The following is a 24,502-nucleotide window of genomic DNA, read 5'->3' as shown; positions in this document are numbered from 1 at the left end:
CCTCGCCCCCGCAGTTGCACTCCTGGGTACTTACCCGGAGGGCACGGAAGTGCGGATTTGAAGGGCACCTGCACCCAATGCTTACGGCGGCCGCGTCCGTAAGAGCCCGACCGAGAGCCCGGGTGTGCGCGGCTGATGCACCGCAGAGAAGGTGCGGGGCCCCCACAGCCGAGGACGGCGCAGCCCGCAGCGACGCGGCCGGAGCTCGAGGGTGTTCTGCTCCACGACCGGGTCAGAGGACGAGCCGCGGCTTCACTCGGTGGAGACTGAGACGAACAGACGCACCCGCGGCAGCTGCGGAGGCCAGGCAGACCCCGAACGACTCCTGGGACAGACCCGCACCGAGGGCTGCAGAGCGGGTGGGCGTCGGGCCGCCCGGAGGCGCTTGTGGCGAGCCCAGGGGTCGTGGGGCGGTGACGCGCCGCGAATTGTGCTCAAAGTACGCGGACGCCGGAGTTTCAACGGAAACTGGAGATCAGTTTCCCCGCGGCCCTGCGACCCCGACCCGACCCGACCCGACCCCGTGCATCCGCGGGGCGTCGGTGGGTCTGCGCTCGAGGCCCGAGGGTCCCGGACGGCTGCCCCCGCCGCACCGCTGTCCCCACACGTGCCAGGCTGGGCCTTCGCTGACCCGAGCGCGGCCCGGAGCGCGTCGGCGAGGGGCTGGGGCGGCGCAGGGACCTGGACGCGGATTCGGGCCCCAGGGGAGCCGCGCGGACGGGACCGGCCCCGCGTCACCCGCCCCGCAGCACCGCAGGGTCGCGGGACGGAGGCGCCCTGGGGCTCGGTGCCCCGCGGAGATGCGCGTCGTCCGACACGGCGGGCCGGACCGCGCGCAGCGCAGACGCGGGTGGACGTGGGGCCGGACCGCAGGCCAACAGCCGGGGGTGCGCGGCTTCCGGACCCCGAGCGCCTCGTGCTCTGCCGGGCCGCGGGCGCACGGGGACCCCGTCCTCCCCCGGCCGCCGCGGTGTGAAGCCGCAGGCCCGACCCGGGTCGGGGTCCGCTCCCGGCGCCGCCGCGGTCCTGCTCGCTGAGGCCGTCGTCCAGGCCCGGGGCGCCGGCGGCTGGAGGGCAGCTCCCTCGTTTCAGGGCCCGGAGGCGGCCCCGCGCTCACCCGCAGCCTGGGCGAGGGAGCGGGACCCGCCCGCAGGGTGACCGGCCTCTGCCGGCGACAGCCCGGCCCTCCGGGTCCCGCAGCAAAGCCACGGAGCCCCGCGCCCGTCGCTCGTTTGTGCGAACAAAGGCCCCGCTGGCTCGGACCGCGGGTGCGGGGCGCACGGACCGCACCGGCCGCACCCGGACGCCGACTCCAGGGACGGTCCTGCTCCCGGTCCACGCGGTCCCCGGGGTGGGCGTCCCCCCGCCGCCCGGTCGCCGGGGCCCAGCTCAGGCTATGATGCCGGCGCTCCGGAGGCGGCCGCGGGAGACACTGGGGAGGCTGTGCCCGTCCACACCCGCACGGGGCCCTGGTCCAGGCCGCCCGCACGCAGCACGGCAGGCCACGGAGCACAGAGAGGCTCGTGATACGCTCTAAAATGGACACGTGATGGGGCGCCTGGGTGGCTCAGTGGGGTAAAGCCTCTGCCTTCAGCTCTGGTCGTGGTCCCGGGTCCTGGGGTCCTGGGGTCGAGCCCCCAGTCAGGCTCTCTGCTGGGGGGGAGCCTGCTTCCTCCTCCCTCTGTGTCTGCCTCCCTGCCTACCTGTGATCTCTGTCAAATAAATAATGAATAAACTTAAAAAGATGAGCACGTGATGGAGAGCACCCCAGCCCGTGCTCCCCCGTCCCCCCAGGTCGCACCATGGCAGTAATGGAGGGACAAGAAGCCAACCAAGGCCAACCTGTGGTCACTCGGTTAAGCAACTTCTGTCAACGTAAAGACATAAGCGTTCCGTGTTCCCAGTTTTGCTATTCGAATTATCAAGCTAGTCACCGACGCTCTTCTCTCTAGTCATTACAAGCTTTTCCACAATTCTGTTCACAAGCTAATCGCACCACTTCAGTGAACCCCGAAGTATTGTTTATTACTGACCAAAGCTTTAGACGTTAGTCTTGAAGCTCTTCTGGACAGAGGCGACCCGTGTGTGGCTCGGCAGACGCGGCCGCGGTCCCGTCTCCAGCGCTGCTGCGGTTTAAACACTAAGACGTGGTCGTGAATTTGAATCCCAAGCTGTATGGAATGCAAGCTGCCTCCATATCCACATCCCAACTGAATTTGCAAGGTGAGGAAAAATCTACTTTCTTCCCATCTCAGGCTACCAGCACCTGGCCAGAAACCACGTGTTAGAATTCAAATCTCTAGGATCCTCCAAGTGGATGGGTTGAGTCACTATAAGCTTTCGGTCCAGCATTAATGACTGATTCTCGCGTACTTTAGAAGCCCACGTCATGCAGTAATGAAGACCGCGTTCAGCCAAACGTACTAGTCAGAGTGACTTATTCTGGCCCCGTTCTTTCCGATCCCGGCGTTGCAGCGGCAGCCGGTCTTGTAACTGGAAGCGTACCTTCCCCTGACCCACGGGAATGAAGCGGACAACGGAGAAGCGGGGCGCCCCATGTTCCGAAAGAGCCCGTGGGAAACCCACGAGGAGTGTTCAGCAGCCAAAGCCCTTCATCTTGCCTTACTGGGCCTCAGGCCGCCCTTTGCTTCTTTCTTAGCATCTTTCTCCTCCCAGACATGTCATCTAAGTCCACATAAGCCTTGAGAGGCAGACACGTGTATACAGGGTAGACCCAGGGAAATTTGGTGCACATTTGCTTTAGGAAGAAAGAGATGCGATGTTACGCCTACAGTGAAATATTTATAAAACACTGTAATGTTGCTGATGATCTCAGAGGACGCCCAGAGTTTTGATGAGAAACCACCACTGGAGGAATGGAACATTATCAAATTAAGGGTAACAGCTTAACTTTTTAAATGCATACTAAAATTTATTTATTTTTTAGAAGACTTTCTCTTCTCTCGTTCTCTCACAGCCGAGCGCAAAGGTGGAGCAGCAGCAGAGGGAGAGGGACAGACACAGAGCTGAGCGCAGAGCCCGGCTCTGGGCTTGATCTCACCACCCTGAGCTGGTGACCTATCCGAAACCAAGAGTCCAACACTTCGTCACCTGAGCTGCCCGGGGCCCCCCTAAATACTAAATCTTGAAGGAGGAAAACCAACCGTCTGCCCCTCTTCCTGCACACTGTCACCATCACAGGCAAACGGACCTGGTCAGTGAGGGGGTGCAGAGAGGAGCAAGGAGAGAAATCTCCTTGATTTTTATGATTTTCCTAAGACTTTTATGCTAATCAAGTAGTTTGAGTCATGCAACGCAACCCGATAACCTGGACTGAGGCAGACTCGATGTTAGAGAACAAGACGACTGTTACGGGGCCGCCTGGCTGGCTTGAGGGGAGAGCATGTGACTCTTGACCTTGGCATCCTGAGTTTAAGCTCCACGTTGGGCATGGAGCCTGTTTTTAAAAAAACAAACCCACAAACATGGTTATGGAGAATATGCCATGTTCCCAATTCTTTGTATCTGCCTGTCTAGTCTATTATATTTTGTATATAATATATAATTCTTTTAAGACTTTATTTGAGGGAGAGAGTACACACAAGCAGGGGGAGGGGCATCGCAAGCAGACGGCATAGAGTGCAGAGCCAGACGCGGGCCCCACCCCACCGCCCAGACCCTGATCTGAGCTGAAATCCGGAGCTGGACGCACAACTGACTGAGCGCCCCCAGGGGCCCCGTGTCTAGACTTTGTGTGCGGCCCCTGGCAGTCCTGTGGGAAAGCAAGTCACAGACTAATTCCTGCTTACGCAGGTCGCTGCAAGCAAGCAGCTTGCTAATGAACTGTTTAGGAGGTGACAAAGACCGATTTTCTGTTCCTAGTGCACGGAAAATAACTACGATCGTACTGAGCCCATTTCTTGTGAAACACAGAAGGAATCACTGTCCCATCCCTTGCCATATTGTAAATGGAAAATCCAATGTACGGGACAAGAACTTGGCATCCGTTCTCACATACAAGATGGTTAAAAAGTTCATTTTCAGAACTTCTTAAATATGGAGAAATTAGGGGATATTGTTTAAATTATACGAAGTCCCTCAGACATTATGGTAAGTATTTTGATCCAGTTCTAAATGTACATTTAAGGATTTCTTTCTAAGTGGAATCAAACAGATTGGAACTTAGACACATGGTAATGTCCCAAGATCATTAAACTTTTATTACCAAATAGGTCTCACACTGAATTAACCAAGTTTTTCATTTGAGTTTTTAAAATATTGAATTGACTCATTTAACATTTCGGTAACACTAAATCTATTCTTAGTATCTCCGACTTTATCTCTAGGCATCAGATCAGTCGGCGCAGACTGTATGCAGACACCAGAACAGTGGGACGAGGCTAGGAGACGGCGGGAGCGCGTGCCGGCGTGTGACTCCTGCTTCCTGCTACCTCTGAGTCAGAACCTTCCGGGATGAAACGGCCACGACCATCACATGCAAATAAAAATGAAGTCCACAGTGAAATGGACTGAGCCCGGAGACGGAACCCTCGAGCCGCTGTAGGAGCAACATCAGTTCATATGAGGTTCTTCATTTTCTTTAAGATTTGGTCTATTTATTTGACAGAGAGAGTGAGGGTGAGAACACAAGCAGGGGGAGTGGCAGAGGGAGAAGCAGGCTCCCCGCCAAGCAGAAAGCCCGATGTGGGGCTCGATCTCTGGACCCTGAGACCATGACCTGAGCTGAAGGCAGACGCTTCACCAACGGAGGCACCCAGGCACCCAACGTTCTCAGTTTTCTAAGTCACTACAAGAGCACCTTGGAACTGAGTGTCGCTGAAAGACCTTTGTGGTGGGTGCAACGTTGTGTCGTGTGACCAGAGTGGGGTGGCCTGTCCCAGGCTGGGACTGACCAGGGGCTCCTCCTGTAGGGCCGAGACTCCCGCACCCATCAGCAGGCTCCCGCTGCATCAGCTACCTTGACACAACATCTTCACTCCACTCAGCCATCTGGAAGCACCTGTAAATCCGAGACAGAGTGTCTTATTTGAGAGAGCGTGTGCAGTGTGTGCGGGAAGCAGGAGCAGAGGGAGTCCGACCGGCGCTGGATCCCCAAACCCTGGGATCGTGACCTGAGCCGAAGGCAGGCACCCAACCCACTGAGCCCCCCAGGCGCCCCAAAGTCAGTTTTCAAAAGTAACCAGAAATTAGCTTCCCTCCAAAGTGCGTAATTCCCTTCAAATGCTCTCTTCTGAATATCCCATTTTCAGAAGTCCTCTTCCACAAACAGCCAACTGTAGGTGTCTCCTGCCCTTTTTAGGACCGAAGACACTTTGCTCATAGCAAGAAGACCCTAAACCAAATCTGCTTGGAAGCTCTCTCCCGCGTCCACGGACACCGTGTGGGGGATCACACTAACGCACGTGTGTGGGTGCTGGGAGCGTGGGCGTTCCTGCTTGTTTTCCGAAGCTTTTCTCTGAGCCGCTATTTCACAGACCGTGTAGGAGATTCCATGTCTTCAATCTCCATTTTTGAAAGCTGCTTTGAAGGAGGTTGGGGAAGCAAAATCAGACTTCTGTAAACTGGCAAACTTTTTTCTGGATTTTATAGCTCAACTAACAATATTCTCTTTTGAGATAGAACTACAAACCTATACGGAAAAGTTGTCTTAAGAAAAACTGAGCCATTAAAACCTTACTATTCATTGCTATTAGCCATTCAATTTTCTCCAGCTTACTTGTAGGTAAACGGTAAATTATTTAACATTGTATCAAACTTCCCAGATCATGGATTGTAAGCTGTAAACAACCAGTTTCTGAAAAGACATATTCATTCATGACAACGGATTCTGAATTTGTATTTGAACGGAAGACCACACAATCTTAATTTGTAGTAAATATGCTTATATGCTTGCTGAAGTTTGGTTTATAATTTAAATTTTAATAAAATTTTAAATTTTTCTTGGACAAACTTCCCTCCTGAAGAGGACTCCGTGTATTTTTATTTAAAAATAAACATAAAGCTCACGATTTTGAGTGGGACAAAGAGCAGTCAGGGGAACGCCTTCTTTAAAGGCTGTGAAAAGCTCCCCTGAGCTACTACTTAGCACCGTAGATCATCTGAGTGAACGAATGACTGGTGTCGTGTTTGCTCTCAGTATGACAGTACGGTGGACACACAACATGTTTTTAGTCTGATGTTGGTCAGTTTCCTAAGGTCTTTCTACTTTACCAGGATGCCCTCTAGATCTCGGTACACGAAGAGTCAGGCCTGCGTCTGGAGAGAGGAGGCAGAGTGTGAGGCCACGTGGCACTGTCGTTAGGGACGAGTCACCCCGGGGAGTAAGCCGGCCTTCAGGGAGGGGACCAGCTTGTCCAAGCTTGCCGGGACGGGAAGTCCAGAGCGAACTGGGCCAGCTGGTCCCTCCCCCGACCCCATTTCTCGGCTGTGAGATGCAGACGAAGCAAGAGCCAAGTGTCCCCTCCCAGCACGGCGGCGGCCCTTCCACCTTCCTGGCTCCCTCCCTCCGCGTGGCCCCCATACGCACCCGTCCCCGTGGAAGATGCAGGGGTGCCGTGAGGACCAGCCGTTAGGGTGCAGAGTGTCCTCCAGCAGAGCCCAGCACAGTGGCGCTCTCGTTGGTGCTATTCTTCAAGTGCTCAGCCCATTTCCTAGTGACAGCAACAGCTGACAGATGTCTAGAAACGTAGCTTAAAAACTAGAATAAAAACCAGGTAGGAGTTTGAGGCCTCATTTCTCCTCTCTTCCTTAGAGTTCTGTGTCGCTTTGGTTAGTGGGCGATTAAGAAACCCAGACCCCGCAGCAGTCGCCAGGCCAAAGGGGCTGTTGGGGGAGGGCGTAGAGCGGGTGGTGGTGTCCTGCGGCCGCATGCGCCCGGGAGTTCGCTGCGGCCGATCGAGCGCTCACCTGCCAGGGCCTCGCCTGGGCTGCTGCCTCTGCGAGCAAGACGAGGCGAAGACGAGGCGAAGACGAGGGGAAGACGAGGCGAAGGACCCGCTGCGGCCCAGCATCTCCAGAAGCCGCACCCCAGAACTTCATAAAGAACAAGAGCCACGTGGACTTCTGCAAGGAGACTGAAGTAACCTGAATTTGAGGAAAGGGTGACGCACCCAACACCAATGAGGCCAGCATGTTCCTGATGTGGAACGTTCTAGAAGAGCTCTGGAAAACCATCGCTGCCCAGAACTGCGAGTCCAGTGTGGCCATACAGCAGCTATGCAGGGTCTCTGTTTCCGGGGTTATCTGGTGGCGTGTGGACAACGTCTTCTGGCTCCCCACTGGCTTTCCGGGACCAGACTGGCTTCTTCACGGCTCATCTCTGCTCGGTCTCCGTGACGGAGGCGAAGGGAGAGCCGGCGTCCATGCTACGGGCCAGCTCATCCTCTGCGACAGCACCATGCGGGGACAGCAGCCAGCACCGGCCCTGGGCGCGGCCCTGGGCTTCTGCCTGCCCAGGATGTCGGGTCCAGCCCTGCGTGCTCCCAGCACGGTGCTGCCTGCCCTCAGAGGTGCGCCCTGGGGCCGGTGTCACAGAAGCAGCTAAAGGCAGCCCCTCCCCACAACCCTGTGGCCATCGCCCTGCCTTCTGCGCCCTGGGCTGCCGAGCCGCAGTGCTCTGGGCCTCCTCCAGCGTCCCGCTCCGTTCCAGCCCATGCCTCTGCCCTTCGCAGGCCATCAACCTGCAGCTTTTGGACCAGAACATTCGTGAGCCTTCAGGTAAGGCTGAGACCCAAGACGTTGGGTCCAGATCCCTCAGCTGTGTGAGAAGCTGCCATTCTGCGATTACGGGAAACCGACCGACGGGCCCCCCGAGGGGGTCTGACCAGGAGGCAGAGTCCCTGGTGGAGGCGGCAGGCTGATGGGGGGGCGGGGGGACCGATCAAAGGAGCGTCAACCAGCGAAGCGACTGCACGACACCCAGCACACGGACAATACCCGGCGCAGCCCCGACACAGGCAAGCTCGTGGCCACCCAACACCCGCCTCGACCGCTGGAGGCCAACATTACAGAAGCATCAAGAATCTCTAGCCACGTCTCTTGTGGGGACAGAGGTGACTCACTGGCCCTTCTGGGTTATGCTTTCACAGTGACAATGTTTTTAGCAAATAAATGTGGTGTCTATTTCCACATTCAGATTACTCTTGAGTCACAGTCACGTACCTGTTCAAAGAATTAAACGGTTCTGTTTGCAGTGGTATAACAAATTTTAATTCAAAATAGACACTCTGAAACAATAGGTTAAAAAAAAATAAACTTCAACAAGCTCTTTTTGGATTTACGACAGAGCACACCAACAATCACAGACCAGTTTCACAACTGCCTCAAAAATGCATATTATAGCAATTACATGCAAGTATTCTATGTTTTAAAATCCATATGGTAACATCACCTTATTTCCCAGAGACTGTCACACCCTCTGAGTGTGCTGGAGGGGTGCCTCTGCCGGGTGTGACCAGCAATAGGACTTAAGGTCTAAACTGGCTGGTCTCAACTGCTGGTTCTGGTGCTCTGAGTTATTCTGTGTGGGGGGAAGGAAAAACCCCAGAGGTTTAACTGCACAAAGGACAGCAACACCGTGGAGATCCTTAACGATGCCACATCCCATCAAGCCAGACCACTGGGCTACAGGAAGGCCCATTTCTCCAGAACAAACGTGTTTACCTCTAGGCGACGGTTCCGAGATTTAATACACCAACACGGAGACAGCTCTCCCTCTGCTCATTTCGCTCTGTCCCCTGAAAACCTGCGTCTACATCTCAGTTAGTAACCACACTCAGGGGTAAAAATTTGATTCCTGAGTAACACGGTCCTTCCCTTCACTGGTTTTATCAACTTTCCGGTTAGGAGGAGTTTGTGTGTGTGTTCAGCTTTTATGCTAAAGGCACTAAAAATTTATTGTCTTACTTTTGAATGGAAAAATGACTTACCACCGTATAAAAAGGGGGAGAAGTCTACACCAAAAAGCATTTCTGCACCCACCAAATTGCTTTATTTGTAAAATTACTCTTATGAGCTAAATAGCGGGTTTCAGATTCGGCACAATCTTAACAAAGAAAAACATTTGGTTTTCTAGGATTCATTACAAAACAACAGCTGCTAGGACAACCCTGAAGAAACGTAAATCAAAATCATCACCTAGGAAGCTAGTACCTTGCGAAGAAGCAACCAGTGTAAGTGAGTGCGTCCGCAGGGAACCATACGCATCAGCGGGTGTGAACTCGCTTCTCAGCACGGACGCTCACCACTGGCCGCCACGCGTGAAGCTCACTGAGGGAGCTCAACACAGTTACTCAAGTTCCTTCAACGAAGACACAGACACAGATTTCCGCTTTCATCCTACCGTACTGACACTACCGGGAAACAAGACGTGCATGAAAGATCCAAGGATTTAATTTACATGACGGGGAAGAACTGAAAATACTTGTTACAAAATCAAACCGCAGGAAACAATACATCTGAAAGAACTACTGGCTTCTCTTACGTAGACGTCTTCTGAGCACCTGAAATAATCTGCAGAGCAGCATAAGGACCACTGAAGTTGATTCGTTTGACATACAGTGAAGAAAATAATGTTTTAAATCTCAACTGAGAAAAACCACTATTATCTAGTACTTTAGATTGCCTAATTTGTTTTTTTACAGGTTTTGTGGCTCACACTCAAAGTTCAACCTGTGTTTAACATTTTTAAGTTCAGACATATCAAAGCCTAAAAGTACAGAAGGCTTGTGATTTTTTATTGCTTTCATGCAAATATATCTTCTTTTTCCAAAAAATGAAGCCACATCGATTTTCCACACCCACAAGAGTGAAGAAAGAAGTTCGATTTCCTTTTTACTAGGATATGGTCTCTTGTGGAAATAGTCTCTAAGAAACTGCTTTTTTTCTTCATATGAACGGTCCTCGTACTTCTTCGGGTTTAAAGCTAAAATCTGAAGCGCATCTTCACTAGCGAGCGGCCCCTCTGTCCTCCCCTCACTCCTCTGTCTCTTCAAAGGCACCACACTCGCCACCTTCTCGGGAGCCGGGGCCGCGTCGCTGCTGATGACGAGAGGTCGCTCCTCCGCCTCCCTCTGGTCTTCTGCCCCGGAGTGGCCGTCGGGCAGCTTTCTCTTCACGGAGAAGCTGGAGTCCTGGACCACCTCGCCGTTGACCAAGAGCACTTCGCTGTTCTCGATGAAGCTGGGCTGGACCCGCAGGTCCGAGCTGCTGTCCTTTGGGGCGCTCCGGCAGCGCAGCAGGTGGATGGCGATGGCGGCCAGGGTCATGTTGCCGGTGTAGACCCCGCAGCAGTGGATGCACTTGAACGCTGGAGATTTCAGGATGGTGTGGACTGTCGGTGTGATGTGGTGCCTCTCCTTCAAGTGCAACTCATATGCCTCAGTCGTCACCAAGGTGCCAAAGCAAAAGGGACAAGTCAGTGCTTGTTTGCCGGGGCTCCCGGAGGCGGCCTCCATCTGGGGCCTCACTTTTATGTACACGGGCACGAGGGACTTGGAGTGTATCCCAGCCAGCACAGCCAAGTAGACTTCCCGCTCCCCAAGCTCTTCCTTTGGCAATATGGAAATGAAGTCAAGATGGGGGAAGGTCAGGTTGCCGTTAGCGTCGAGATCCAACTGGAAACCCTTGTTACTATAATCCACAGGTAGCTGCTGCTTCCCTCGGTGCACAGTCCGACTGTGTTCGGAAAGGCCTTTGATGTCATGGAAAGTGCACGGACAGAATAAGCAGCCCAGGCCGTGCATTAGCAAGTGATGGATGAGCTCTTCCTCGGACACCAAGCACTTACAAGAGAGACACCGGACTGTCTTCTCTCTCATCCACTTTAAAAATGGGGCACACGCGGCCAGTTTTTCGGGCTCCAGTTTCTCGGCAGCCTTGGACTCGATGTGCTTGTGAGCCACCTGCATGTGAACCTGGTAGACGTTGGAAGGGAAGAGCTCATTGCAAACCGGACAGGTTTTCCACTGCTTCGCCTGTTTGAGTGCCTGGTTCGCTTCTGCCGCCGCCGGAGAGGCCTGAACGAACATATTCTGGGTGGCGTTGACCACCACCGGAGGAGACGGCATGCTGGCCATGGAGCTGGCCATCTGGGCCGCCGTGCCCGACTGCAGAAGCTGGATGGGCACCTGGGGCGGGGGGACAGTGGCCACACCTCCCGGAGGCACCGGCAAAGTGACAGACACGGGAGCGAGCGTGTACGTGGGAATCCCATTCACCTGTTTCCCTGTAGGAATAAGCTGTCTGAGAATTGAGCCCGACGTGAGGAGCGTGGTGTTCTGAGAGGCGCCCGGCCTCAGTGGCTGATTCGCAGGCAGAATGCTGGTACTCACAGACTGGTTTAGCTGCAGGACCCCAGGTCGCACCGGCGGGCCCACAGGGAGCACACCCGACACGACCGGCTGACTGAGCTGAAGAACCCCGGAACTGACGCCCGGGCTCACAGGCAGAACAGCTGACGAGACTGTCTGGTTCGGAGAAAGGAGCCCCGGTGGGACCACCTGGCCTGCAGGCAGCACCCTCAGCGGGACCGTCTGGCCAGGAGGGAGAACCCGTGAGGGGACTGTCAGCCCCGTGGGGAGAACCCCCGAGGGGGCCGTCTGGCCAATGGGGAGAACCCCTGACTGGACCACCTGGCCAGCAGGAAGAACCCCAGAAGTGGCCGTCTGTCCCGAAGGGATCACTCCAGCAGGGGTCATCTGGCCTGCAGGAAGGACCCCCGATGGGACCGTCCGGCTCACGGAAATCACGCCAGGTGACACAGCCTGAAGAACCCCGGGGGTGACAGACGGATTGACAGGAAGGACGCCAGGCCCGGCAGGCCTGTTGACGGAAAGAACTCCAGGCCCAATAGGCTGGCTAAGGGGTAAGGCCCCAGGGCGGACGGTCTGGTTTATGGGGAGGACGCCGGTTCCAACAGGCTTATTTACAGGTCCTACCGGCTGACTCAAGGGCAAGACAGGGGGGTTTGCTGACCGCGTAAGCGGGACTCCACGAGAAAGAAAGACGGGCTGCGGGGCGGAGGGAGGCAGAGGACTGGAGACCAGAGTCACGTGGGACTGAGCCACGGCGGGCGGAGAATGGGCGAGGCTCGCAGAAGTGCCCGCGGCCACCGTCACTGGCGGGACCGGGCCCTGCACGGGCTGGACCACGGTCTGGCTCTGGCTGCTCTGAGGCAAGGTGAGACGGAAACAGGGGGATGTGGCCGCGAGGCCCGGAGCACTGCTGTTTGGCGGCACAGCCAAAGGGGCCACTGGTTTTGGAGCGATGTGCATTTGCTTCAAAAGTCCAGGCTTCTTAATATGTTCGGAAATCACGGATCGAAGCTTATTCTCCAAATCCCTGTGCGTGTCCGACGTCAAGATATGATACATTAAAGCGTCCTGGCTGCTGGCCTTGGCGCTGCATTTTTTACAGTAATACTTGTCCGACGGGGGCATCTTCTCGGCAGAAAGACTATCCTCAGCTTTCGGCTGCTCGCCCATTTCCTCAGGCCGCAGGCCGAAGTAGGAGCTAATTAAGTAGTGGAAGTGAGCGACCAGCACGTGCTTCTTCATGCTGTAGTACAAGGTGTTCGAAAAGTTACATTTCAAACATGTAAAACTTATCACATCACTCCTCGAAGACTTCGTTTCCCCTAAAATATTCACTGTGTAGTTCTGGACTTTCCGAACAGGGGCATGGAACATTCTGAAGTGCCGTCCCACGGTTTTGGGTTGAGACGAGAAGACGCAGTTCGGGCAGGGGATCACCAGCTCCTGGTCGATGTCGTCCTCGTGGCACCGATGCAAATGAGTCTTGAACGAGGCAAGCACTTTCGTGGAGTATTTACAGAGGCTGCAGCAGTACGGCTTCGTGCGGTATCTCTGTTAAAACAAAAGACAGTCAAGCAGACGTCAATAAAAAAGTCAGATCCTACACCCTCCAGAGGTCGAAGCCTAGGGTTCTTCTTCACTGACTGTGCTGGGTAACGCGACGCGACCACCCTCCGGGAAGAGTGCTTTTGTGAAACCAGGGCTCTTTCTTCAGGACCAGAGAAAACACTGCCTCTACGCTAACTCCTTGGTGTTGCCATCATGACCCCAAAACTCCCACAGATGACATGCCAATCTAGGAGCGTGTCTCTGTGCCAATAAAACCACAGACACAAATTCCAATTTCATGGAGTTTTCACATCACAAAACTATTCACTTCTTTCTTCTCGAGCATCTAAAAACGCACCAGCTATTCCCGGCTGCCGACCGTACACACAGGACCCGGCCCCCCGGGCCTGGCTCCGGACCCCTTCCACGCCATCTCCTGAGCCACAGTCTCATCATCCCAGTACAAGAAATTCACTCAGTTCTCTGGGAGAGAAAGTTCATTCCTCCCCTTCTCATCCCACTTCCCCTGGTTCCAGTGTTGTTTTCACTCCGAACTCTAAAACCTTTAGAATTCATCTGCAAACAACCTAACATGCCAACGGTTAAGCTGTCCTTACCTTCACGTCCCTCATTCCCAGAGAAGGTAAGAGCCAACCACGTGCAGGTGTCCAGTAAACCACGTGACGAATGGGAAGGGAACAGGGCTGTACCTAAGGCACCACGACAGTCCCGAGGGAGTTCCAGGCCAGAACACAGACCAACAATGCCGAAGTCCTCTCTAGGGCAACCGGGGAATTCCACAAGCTTGGGGTATGAGGACACACGTCCATACAAGAGCTGGCCAGCTAAGAAATGGGATGTTAAACAGCTAAACATTTGCAGGTTTGTGAAGGTTTGAGAGTCACAAAGTCTTTAGTCTCGAGTCTCCAGACCCTAGAGCTGGTGAACCACAGAATGCCTGGCTCTGGCTTCATGGAACAGAAAGGGAAGACCTGGGCCCACGAAACGCTTCACTTACGGTCCTGCCATCGGTGGTGGGAAAGACCTCCTGCAACACTGCTTCTTGCTACCACAGCGGCTCTCCCCTCCTTCCTAAGCCTGTGCTTCAAGTCCCCGCCACATGGAACTCGGCGGTTTCTGTCACTCTCTTCCCTATTCATGCAGGTTTCCCTCTGGCCACAAGTCAAGAAATCACCCGAACGTGTTCAAACAACATGGAATTACCGTTTCATTCCAGCATTTCTGATAGGGTCTAGAATAAACCGACGGTAATGGCTGATGCTAGACCACAAACTAGAAAAAAAAACCAATAACCCATCTTTCACTGTTTCTAAAAGACCTTTTTTTCCATATTTTTCCCATATTTTACTATCTCAGAAATCTGAATACACCTTACAACTAATACTTCAGTGTTACCAGAGTAACACAGCTTAAATGAAGTATCGCTTTAGCCTTATTAGAAGTTCGTTAGAAAATGGTGTTTCAGAACATGGTCAATAGTTCTGTAGTAATGTATGGTAACAGTCGGTGCTCACACTTACCATGGAGAGCACTGAGAAATGAAAGTTACTGAATCACAGTTGTGATTCACACCTGAAACTAATACAACACCGTATGTCAACCATACTTGAATTACGCATTTTTAAGGATTATTTATTATTTAAGTTGTCTCACCACCGAACGTGAGGCTCAAATTTACAACCAGAATGAAGAGCGGCAGGCCCCACCGACCCGGCCAGCCAGGCCCCCGTGACACATTCTTCTAAATGGTGTGTTTTACACTGAATGAACTACTACAGTAAAAAACCAGTCAATGAAAATTACACTCAATGAAAGAGCCAAGAGAAATTACTAACAGGTGTATGTTACTGTTAACATTGAACAGATCTTTGGGTTAGGGAAAGAGGTTTCAAATATGAAAACATAAACATGATCTACACAAGAAGAAAATCGATAAACTGGGCCTCATCTAAGAAAGCAAGCTTCTACTCTGTGAAAGACACTGTTTAAAAAATAAACAGACAAGCCACCAGCTAGGAGACAGTATTTGCAAACGTCACACCTAATACAGGACTCGTATCCAGAATACACGTAGGCACGTTCAAGTCTCAACACGAAAAAATAACCCAACTGTTAGCAAGTGCGCAAACGATCTGAAACTCTACCCAAGAGGGCCTCTAGAGGGCAAGTAAACAGGAAAAGATGCTCAACATCCTTAGTCACCAGGGAAGCTGACACCAGAGAAGGGGCCCTACACACCTACTAAAATGGAAACTAAGCGGGTGAACCTGTAAGCACCACAACCCAGCAGAGCCAAGTCCAGCCGGGCCCTGGAGGCGGAGTAACCGGCCTCCCTCATCACTGGGGGAAAAGCAAAAACGATAAAGCCGCTCTGGAAAACAGCTGGCAGCTTGTTACGAAGATAAATGTGTACTTATTTACCACAGGCCTTCCAGCACGTTCAAGCGCAGGCACTCACCGACGAGAACCGAAAGCCTGTATTCCCCTAGAAGTGCGCGGGGAACGCTCGGGGAGCGCGATCACTCAGGAGCGGGGCGATGCTGGCAACAGAGGAAGCGCGACGAGCACGGCCAGCGGTGGACCAGCAGGGCGAGGAGGACCGGGTGCTGCCAGGAATCCTGCCCCGGACACAGCGCCAGCCCCCGCCAATCTGTCCGGCTGCTTCCTCAGGTCCCACACTAACAGAGTTCCACAACCGAGGAGACCCTCAGCAGGTCTCTGGCCCCAGAACCCGAACTTCTAAAAATGTCTGTTCTTGGAGCCCGTGAGGACCTCGCCGCAGCAGCCGCCGCGCAGCAGCCTGAGGGCACGCCTCGGCGATCCCGGAGCAGAGAGGAAGTGAGGCACAGGCTCCGCCACAGCGGGCAGCAGGCAGCAGTGGTTCTCCTGAAGACAGCACCCTTTCAGCAAATCCGATCTCCACCATCTCAAACAGTTATCTAACACTTCATGCCTATGCCCTCTTCACCCCAGCAAAAACCACCTCCGTAAGCGAACTACCTGACCCGTACCCGTCTGCATCAGGCACTCAGAAAGCTTCACCTACTCCATAGCAGGTACTCAAAAGGTGTTTCTTGGTGAAAAGCTTATAATCATATATTATACTGCATTTACTTTATAGGATCTTCTGACAATTCCGAAGAGAAAAATCAGTGAGACATAAAAGATTCAAGAAGTCAAGGACTTCAAAGCAAGGCGTAACTGAGCAGCCACGTGCAGCCACGTGCTGAGTCAAGCAGGAGAACAACCAAATCAAAGACATCTGGTGTCTGACAGAAGAGAGGGGAGCGCTGGGGCCAGGAGCACAGGAGACCAACAGGTGGGACACGACACAGAGGCAGAAAAGTGGGACTCAGGAGGACGGCCGGTGAGAGAAATGTTAAAGGGGTGTCTGGGTGGTTCAGTTGGTTAAGTGTCTGCCTTCGGCTCAGGTCATGATCTCAGGGTCCTGGGATGGAGCCCCGCGTCCGCCTGTCTGCTCAGCAAAGAGCCTGCTTCTCCCTCTGCCCCTCCCCTGCTTACGTTCCCTCTCTCGCTCTCTCTGTTAAATAAATAAAATTTTTTCTTTTAAGTGTTTTTAAAGAAAACTGTGACAGAAAAATGACTGACTAGTAATAGGAAAAATTTTTTTAAAGCGGAAAGTTCCAAGGCCAACACGGCTTGAAGGAATGGAGGGGAGAGGGGAGAGTGGCGGCGCGGTGGAGACTGGGACGGTTTTGTCAAATCTGGGACATGCTGACCTTGAGACTGAAGGTGCTTATGTTATGGACGACTGGGTGGTAGGAAAGGGTTTCCAGAAGAAAAACACTTTAATAAGGAGAATTTAGCTTTAATCTGCTCAGGTTTGAAGTCTCAAATTATTGTAAATTGTGTTCCTCATCTCGAAGATCCATTTTTTTTTTAAGATTTTATTTGAAAGGGAGAGAGCGAGCGAGTGAGCAAGCACATGTGCACACGAGCAGGGGGAGGGGCAGAGGGAGACGCAGACTCCCCGCTGGGCAGGGAGCCTGATGCAGGGCTCCATCCCAGGACCCATAGATCATGACCTGAGCTGAAGATAGATGCTTAACTGGCTGAGCCCCCAGGCGCCCCACCAGAGATCCCTATCTTTAATGAGTTTTCTGAAACCAGGATGAACCTGCAACACACATAATGACACGGCAAACCCTTTCACGCTGAACAGTTGTGAATCCAAGGCCCTTCTTACATGAGTGGCAGCTTATGATCAAGGACAAATAGTAGTTTCACTACTATTTATCACATTACATTATTAACTTTATACACAGAAAACTCTCAACGTAACAACTTTATATACTATAAAACATTTAACTTTTTCTTCTCCTTCCCTGTTTACATCACAGCCTCCCCGACTCATCGGTGATCCAGTATGATGTGATGCTCTTCAGAGCCGAAGGGACTCGTACCCCAACTGCGGAGGAAATATAAAAATTAAATACAAAAATACGTACCACTTTCTTTCCAGAAGGTTCCCAAAGAGAAATATCTCCCCATGATGTGTTAAAAAAGTACTTCTCTCCTGGATCAAAGCCTTTAAGGTCCTTTTTAAAAACGGAGAAAAAGAGAGATCATTAAGCAATTTCAGAAGGTAACATTTAGTAACCTGAAGGGACCATTGAGCACCTATGAAATCTGCACGAGAAACTGAAATGAGAACACAGCCCAGAAGCAGACTGTGGCAGAGCACCCATAAAGCAAGAAAAAGGAGGAAAAGGCTGAAACAATCCAATTAAAAATCAAAATTTTAAATTATAGTTAAATATTATAGTTTTATAAAAAATAGACAAGATTTCCCACCTATAATTTTTATTACTATTTTTTTAAACATTTATTTGACAGAGACAGATCACAAGTAGACAGAGAGGCAGGCAGAGAGAGAGAGAGAGGGAAGCAGGCTCCCTGCTGAGCAGAGAGCCCCATGTGGGACTTGATCCCAGGACCCCGAGATCATGACCTGAGCCGAAGGCAGCGGCTTAACCCACTGAGCCACCCAGGCGCCATTTATTATGTTTTTTTAAAGATTTTATTTGACAGAGAGACACGGCAAGAGCGGGAACACAAGCAGGGGGAGTGGGAGAGGGGGAAGCAGGCTCCCCAGTGGGCAGGGAGCCCGAGGCAGGGCTTGAACCCAGGACCCCAGGATCTTGACTTGAGCCAAAGGTAGATCCTTAAGGACTGAGCCCCCCAGGTGCCCCTCCCAACAATAATTTGTGAGAGAGCAAAGCTGCATGAGCGCACACCGTCTTCTGTCAGTGGTGAGCGCATGGGAAGATTTGCCAGGAGAGTATAAAGCGCATGCTCCCAATGTGTGCCTGACCGAGGACACCTGGAGTCAACCCTGCGGAGGACCGCGTGGACAAGGGTGTGGCTAACGCAACAGGAAGGGAGTGAGAAGGGGTGGGGGACGGTGGACACTGAGAACCCAACGGCCAGATGCAGCGGGGTTGACACTGAACCTGGGTCAGACAAACCAAGTGTAAGACACCTGGAGGAAACCGGAGATATGAAGACGGACTGGGTGTTAGATGAGAAGGACGAACATTTAATGGGCAGAGAAAGATGAAAGTAACTGAAAAGGTAGTAAAAAAGCGTGATCAACATGAGCTCACTGTGGAGACCACACACACACACACACACACACACACACACACACGCACACACACGCGCGCGCGCGCGAGAAGCTGCTGAACAACAAGATGTTAACAGCAGTAATCTCTGAATGGCAGGAACGTGGCTTTTTAAATTTTATTTTCTAAAGAAATGACTACCTGTATTTTCTAACTTTCACAGTTTATATTGCTGTTTAAAGATTTATAATATAAAAAGGAATTAGTTAAGCCTGATAATAATACAATTGCCTTCAAATATACCTATGCTAATACACTGCTTACCAATTCAGAACCAGAGAAAAGTACAATTATAAGGATTTATTTTGCAAATAATGTATTCTATAGGAATAAAATGCATGGTAACAATAACACAAAGGCTGGAATGGGAAACAAAAGCCTAGTATTGTAAGGTTTTGTTTTCTTTTTTAATTTTTATGTATTTTTAAGTAATCTCTACACCCCGCATTAGGCCCAAACTCATCACCCCAAGACCAAGAGTCGCACGCTCCACCAACTGAGCCAGCCAGGAGCCCCTTGTCAGGTCTTACATGTGAAGCAGCCTATTAGAAAGGTAAACAAAAGCAGATAGCTAATAAGCCAAAAATGGGGCTAAAATGGAATCATAAAAAATATTCAAAATTTTTAGTTTTTAAGTAGAGAAAGAATAAAAAAGAAAAACAGAAAAGACAAGTAAAAACAAACAGCAAGATGGGAGATTTAAACCCAACCATATCAATAACCATTAATTACTATTAAGTAACAGGGGCTGGAAACTCCTAAAGTAAAGGCCAGAAAAGAAATATTTAGGGCTTTGCCAGCCGGTCAGGCTCTCACACAACTCAAGGCCACCGGCATACATAAAAGCAGCCATAAACACTAACAAGCATGGCTACAGTCCAAGAAAGTTTATTTACAAAATAGATAGCAAGCCAGGTTTGGCCCACAACCATAGTCTGCCTACCCCTGGTCTAAATATTCAAATGAAGAGGCACAGGCTAGCAGACCGGACAAACAAAAACAACGTCCAATTACATGCTGCCTACAAAACTCTCACTTTAAACATAAAGACACAGACAGCTGAACGGTAAAAAACCGAGGTGTGCCATGCTCTCACTGATCAAAAGAAAAGCTGGAGGAATTACATTACCACCACACAAAGTAGATTTCAGGGGTAAAAAAAGAATATTAACATGGACAGAAATTCACTTCCTAATGGTAACAGTGTCAATTCATTAGCAGAACAAACATGTATGCACATTAGAAAAGAGAAAGTACATGAGGCAAAAACTGAACTGAAAAGAGAAATGGTCAAATTTAAATTTATAGTTGGAGACGTCAACACACCCTCTCTCAATGAGTGGTAGACCACGTGCACAAAAATCAGGAAGGACAGAAAGGACCAAACACAACCAACCAACCTGACCCAACCCTGACAGACTCTCCACCCATTAAGAGCAAATCCACAGGAAATGTTCACGAAGACAGAGCTTACGCAGAGCCATAGAATAAGTCTCAATAAATTTACAAGGACTAAATACGGCCTCTAACTAAAGCAAAATTAAACAGAAATCTGTAACGAAAGCTATCTAGAAAATTCCCAAATCCTAGAAATGAAACAACGTACTTCTAATCCCTGGATCAAAGAAGAAATCAGGAGTGAAATCAGACAGTTTTCCAAAACTGAATGAAAGTGGTAACACAGGAAATAAGATTTGTGGGACACTTCTAAAGCAAAGCGTAAGGGAAATCCATAGCATTAAGTACTGAGAAAACGAAGACCTAAAAAACAAGATCACTATAGCTCCTACAGAAAAGGAAATAACATGAACTTTATGCCAGTAAATACTACAACTTAAGTTGAAATGATTAAATTCCTCAAAAGACAAACTACCAAAGCCCCCAAAAAATTAGGTAACATGATAGCCGATATCTAGTCAAGAAACTGAATTCATTCTTAAAATCTTGCCACAAAGTAAGACACCTGGGTGTCTGACTCTCTATTTCCGCTCAGGTCATGATCTCAGGGTCCTGAAATCGAGCCCCCGCATGGGACTCCATGCTCAGCGGGGAATCTGCTTGAGATTCACTCGCTCTCTCACTCTCTGCCCCTCCCCTACCCCCTGCCCCAGCCTTGCTCATGCTCTCTACGTATATAAAACATAAAACTAAGAGACAAAAACAAAACCTTCCCACAAAGCAAACAAGAAACATTATCGGGGCGCCTGGGTGGTGCAGCCGTTTAAGCGGCTGCCTTCGGCTCAGGTCATGATCCCTGGGTCCTGGGATGGAGCCCCACACATCAGGGTCCCTGCTCAGCAGGGAGCCTGCTTCTCCCTCTGCCTGCTGCTCCACTTGCTTATATTCTGTCAAATAAATAAATAAAATCTTTAAAAAAAAAAAAAAACATTATCAATTTACAAACTTCCATAAAATAAAGAGGAAGAAACAACTCCCCATTCCATGAGGCCAGAATTACCCTGACACCAAACCTAGACAAAGATATTACAAAAAATTAAAACTTCAGACTACATCACTCAAGAATATAGATGCAAAGATCCCTACCGGAAATTTTACAAATCAATCCAACATATAAAAAGAACCAAGTAGCATTTCTCCCAAAGATACAGACTGGTTTAAGAGTTTATTTTTTAAAAAAGAAAATCAAACCACGTTGTTCACTGTATTAGACTTAAAAAAGACAATTATCCTAATACAGAAAAATCACTTTAACAAAATCCAACACCTACTCATCATTTTTGCTCTCAGCAAGGTAGGAATCAGGGACTTGCTCAATCTGAAAAAGCCATCTGCAGAGAACACATAGCTGGCAATCACATTGTATGGTAACATAATGAACATTCTGCTACTGTAATACAGTTTTCAAAAAAAATTTTTTTAAGATTCTATTTATTTATTTGACAGAGAGAGATCACAAGTAGGCAGAGAGGCAGGCAGAGAGAGGGGAGAAGCAGGTTTCCCGCTGAGCAGAGAGCCCAATGCGGGGCTCGATCCTAGGACCCTGAGAACATGACCTAAGCCAAAGGCAGATGCTTAACCAAGCCACCCAGGCACCCCGTTATTTCAAAATTTTTTAGAAAACCAATTTCGGGGCACCTGGGTGGCTCAGCAGGTTGAGTCTCTGCCTTCAGCTCGGGTCATGATCTCGGGGTCCTGGGATCTAGCCCCGCATCGGGCTCCCTGCTTGGCGGGGGGCCTGCTTCCCCCTCTCTCTCTGCCTGCCTCTCTGCCTACCTGTGATCTCTGTCTGTCAAATAAATAAATAAAATTTAAAAAAAAAAAAAAAGAAAAGAAAACCAATTCCACAAATGTAAGGGCACAACTGAAACCCTTACACAATACTGACAGGAGTGCAGAATCCTACATCAGCCATTTCCTAGAAAACTAAACAGATGTTCACAAAAATACTTTTATAAGGAGAATCTTATTCATAATAACCAAAACCTTGGAACAGCCAAGGTGTCCAGCATCAGAGAAAGGACCAATAAACTAATCCTCCATGTAACAGAACACAACAACCACCGAGAATAATCTTCCACAGGAGCACATATAATTCCATTTACGTAAAACTCCAAAACAGGCAAATCTAATTTTTAGTACAAAATTTCAGAACAGTGGTAGCCAGTGGCGTGGGGACAAGGACCGACAAAGCAGGGCTTGAGGTAAACTTTTCAAAGCAATGGAACGGTCCTGTATCTTTTCTTTTCTAAGATTTTATTTATTTACTTGATAGAGAGCAAGCAGAACAAGCTTGAGAACAAGCAGAAAGGAGAACGAGAAGCAGACTCCCCGCTGAGCAGGGAGCCCAATGTGGGGCTCGATCCCAGGACTCTGGGATCACGACCCAAGACAAAGGCAGATGCTCAACCCAATGAGCCACCCAGGTGCCTAAGAACTGTCCTGTAACTCTATGGGAGACTTGTATTACTGGAGGACACACACATCAAAAATCATCATTTGGAGAAAAGTGCATTACACAGCATATAAATGTCTTTCATCCGGGGCGCCTGGGTGGCTCAGTGGGTTAAGCCTCTGCCTCCCGCTCGGGTCATGATCTCAGGGTCCTGAGATCGAGCCCCACATCGGGCTCTCTGCTCAGCGCGGAGCCTGCTTCCTCCTCTCTCTCTGCCAGCCTCTCTGCCTACTTGTGATCTGTCTGTTCTGTCAAATAAATAAATAAATAAATCATTTTTAAAAAGTCAAGTGGCTCCCCCGGAAGGGCGCGGCAGCGACCCCAAAGCTTAGGGCTGCTGCGTGGTCAGCGACTCTGTCCCCGGAGGCAGGGACGCCGGTCCCCTGGAACAGGCCACCTTTCCCAGTGGTTCTCCTACAGAGGAGCAGCGGTCCCAGGTCGCAGCCGCAGAGAGTCCGACAGAACCAGCCGTCAGAGACCCTTGGGGAGGAGGAGCCTCAGGCGGAGACAGAGTAAGCCCCCAGAGTGGGCTCTGAGACCACTGCTAGCCCCGCTCACAGGAGGGACGTGCCTGAGGCCGCCGGCACTGCGGTGATGAACAGAGAGGAGGAAGGTACGGAAGTTACTGCCAGGCTTCACAAGGAAAACTCTGGAATTCCTGCACTGCGGACTGGCGTCGTCCCCCGCAAACAAGCCGACACAGAAGGCACGACCGACCTGCAGGAAGATGCTAGACGCAGCCCTCACTATAGACTGATTTTAGGTTCTGGCGATACCTTATTTGACTACTTCAGTGGTAATGAAGATTTAAAAAATAAGAAAGTCAGATTTGCTGGGCATGCTAAACGGAGGCTACAAGAACTTTCTCTTCAACTTTTACAATATTCCTGGTTTCATGGGACAATGACGGACAAACCTGGTGACCACGACTCTGAGACTCCGGAAGCAACCGCATCAAATGCAAAAGGCTTGGCGGGACTGTTGGGACGAGGGTTTGGGAGGGCCTGGAAGAAATTTACTGGTAACCACGCAGATCATTTCGTTCACCTCGTCTACGATCTTGACGAGGCTCCTTACACAGGCTAACCTACCAATCCAAGTTAGAAGAATTTAAGGAAGTTAGGAAAAATGTTGCTGGTTTTTCACCAAAGCCAATGACTCTTCTTGGCCTTGTTATTCAAAGTACAAATGAGGTCACCAAATTGGATTTGAGACTGAAGACTTCAAAAGAAGAGAAGAACCGTGGTATATTCATAGTTAAAAGCAGGAAAGACTGAGTTAAAGCAACAGACAATTCAGAGCCACTGAAGCCCATCAAGACGTCATCGCAGATGCGAGGGAACCTGGCGCAAGGACCTCCTGAGGTAGCAGGGAGAGCACGGTCTTCCACAGCAGACACAGCAGTGGCACATTCCTCCACTGCCTGTAAGTGGCCGTGGCATCAGCAATGTGGGCATTTCTTCAGGAAAAGAAACCAAGCCTGTTGCAGCAGTTGCAAGAACCGGGGAAAAAAGCAGCTACCAATGGAGAAAGAGGAACTCTGAAGTCACATAAAGAAGAGTGAACTGATGAGAGCTGGCACTCAACAGCAGAAAACTGGGGGTAAGGTTAGGTTTTCTTCTCTCCCTCTCAGTGAGATTTAATATAGACTTCAATATACAGCGGAATGAAAGCCAGCTTAGAGGACCTTCCCAGATCAACAGGGCTCTTCTGTGGTGAGTTTCGGGCAGGAAACTCAAGTCTACCTCCTCTTAATCACACTTACACACCTGGAACTTGGGATTCTTCTGGGAACTTGGGATAGTTCTGCTGCGAAGAGTCTAATTGGCTTCCCCCGTCTTCATCTGTATAGGCATCCCCTACCCACGGCGCAGTGCACTACTGATCTTAAAAAGTGATAACTGTCTTTAAGAAAATAAAGTACGCGCCTGGGTGGCTCAGTCATTAAGCGTCTGCCTTTGGCTCAGGTCAGGATCCCGGGCTCCTGGGATCGAGCCCCGTATCGGACTCCCTGCTCGGCGGGAAGCCTGCTTCTCCTTCTC

The 24,502-nt window shown here is 50.7% G+C and overlaps 2 protein-coding genes and 1 pseudogene across 6 annotated transcripts in view; 1 reads left to right on the top strand and 2 right to left on the bottom strand.

Moving 5' to 3' along the window:
• Window positions 1-9,300, bottom strand: part of LOC123954657 — a 73,352-nt gene extending 64,052 nt beyond the window's left edge. Inside the window, exon 1 of the mRNA XM_046026007.1 lies at window positions 9,172-9,300. The gene's annotated coding sequence lies outside the window, so the exon portion shown is untranslated. The remainder of the gene's footprint in view (window positions 1-9,171) is intronic.
• An 89-nt stretch (window positions 9,301-9,389) lies between these two features.
• Window positions 9,390-24,502, bottom strand: part of ADNP2 (ADNP homeobox 2) — a 28,830-nt gene continuing 13,717 nt past the window's right edge. For all 5 annotated transcript variants that reach the window (XM_046026002.1, XM_046026006.1, XM_046026004.1 and 2 more), the window contains 2 exons: window positions 17,372-17,461; window positions 9,390-12,884 (listed from right to left, as the gene is read on the bottom strand). In XM_046026002.1, the coding sequence (XP_045881958.1) occupies window positions 9,657-12,884; window positions 17,372-17,461 (3,318 nt within the window). In that variant the 3' untranslated portion in view covers window positions 9,390-9,656. The remainder of the gene's footprint in view (window positions 12,885-17,371; window positions 17,462-24,502) is intronic.
• LOC123954360 lies at window positions 21,381-24,460 on the top strand (annotated as a pseudogene).

This window comes from Meles meles, chromosome 12 (assembly GCF_922984935.1).
Source record: "Meles meles chromosome 12, mMelMel3.1 paternal haplotype, whole genome shotgun sequence".
Lineage (NCBI taxonomy): Eukaryota > Metazoa > Chordata > Mammalia > Carnivora > Mustelidae > Meles > Meles meles.
This window is presented reverse-complemented; position numbering and strand designations above follow the sequence as displayed.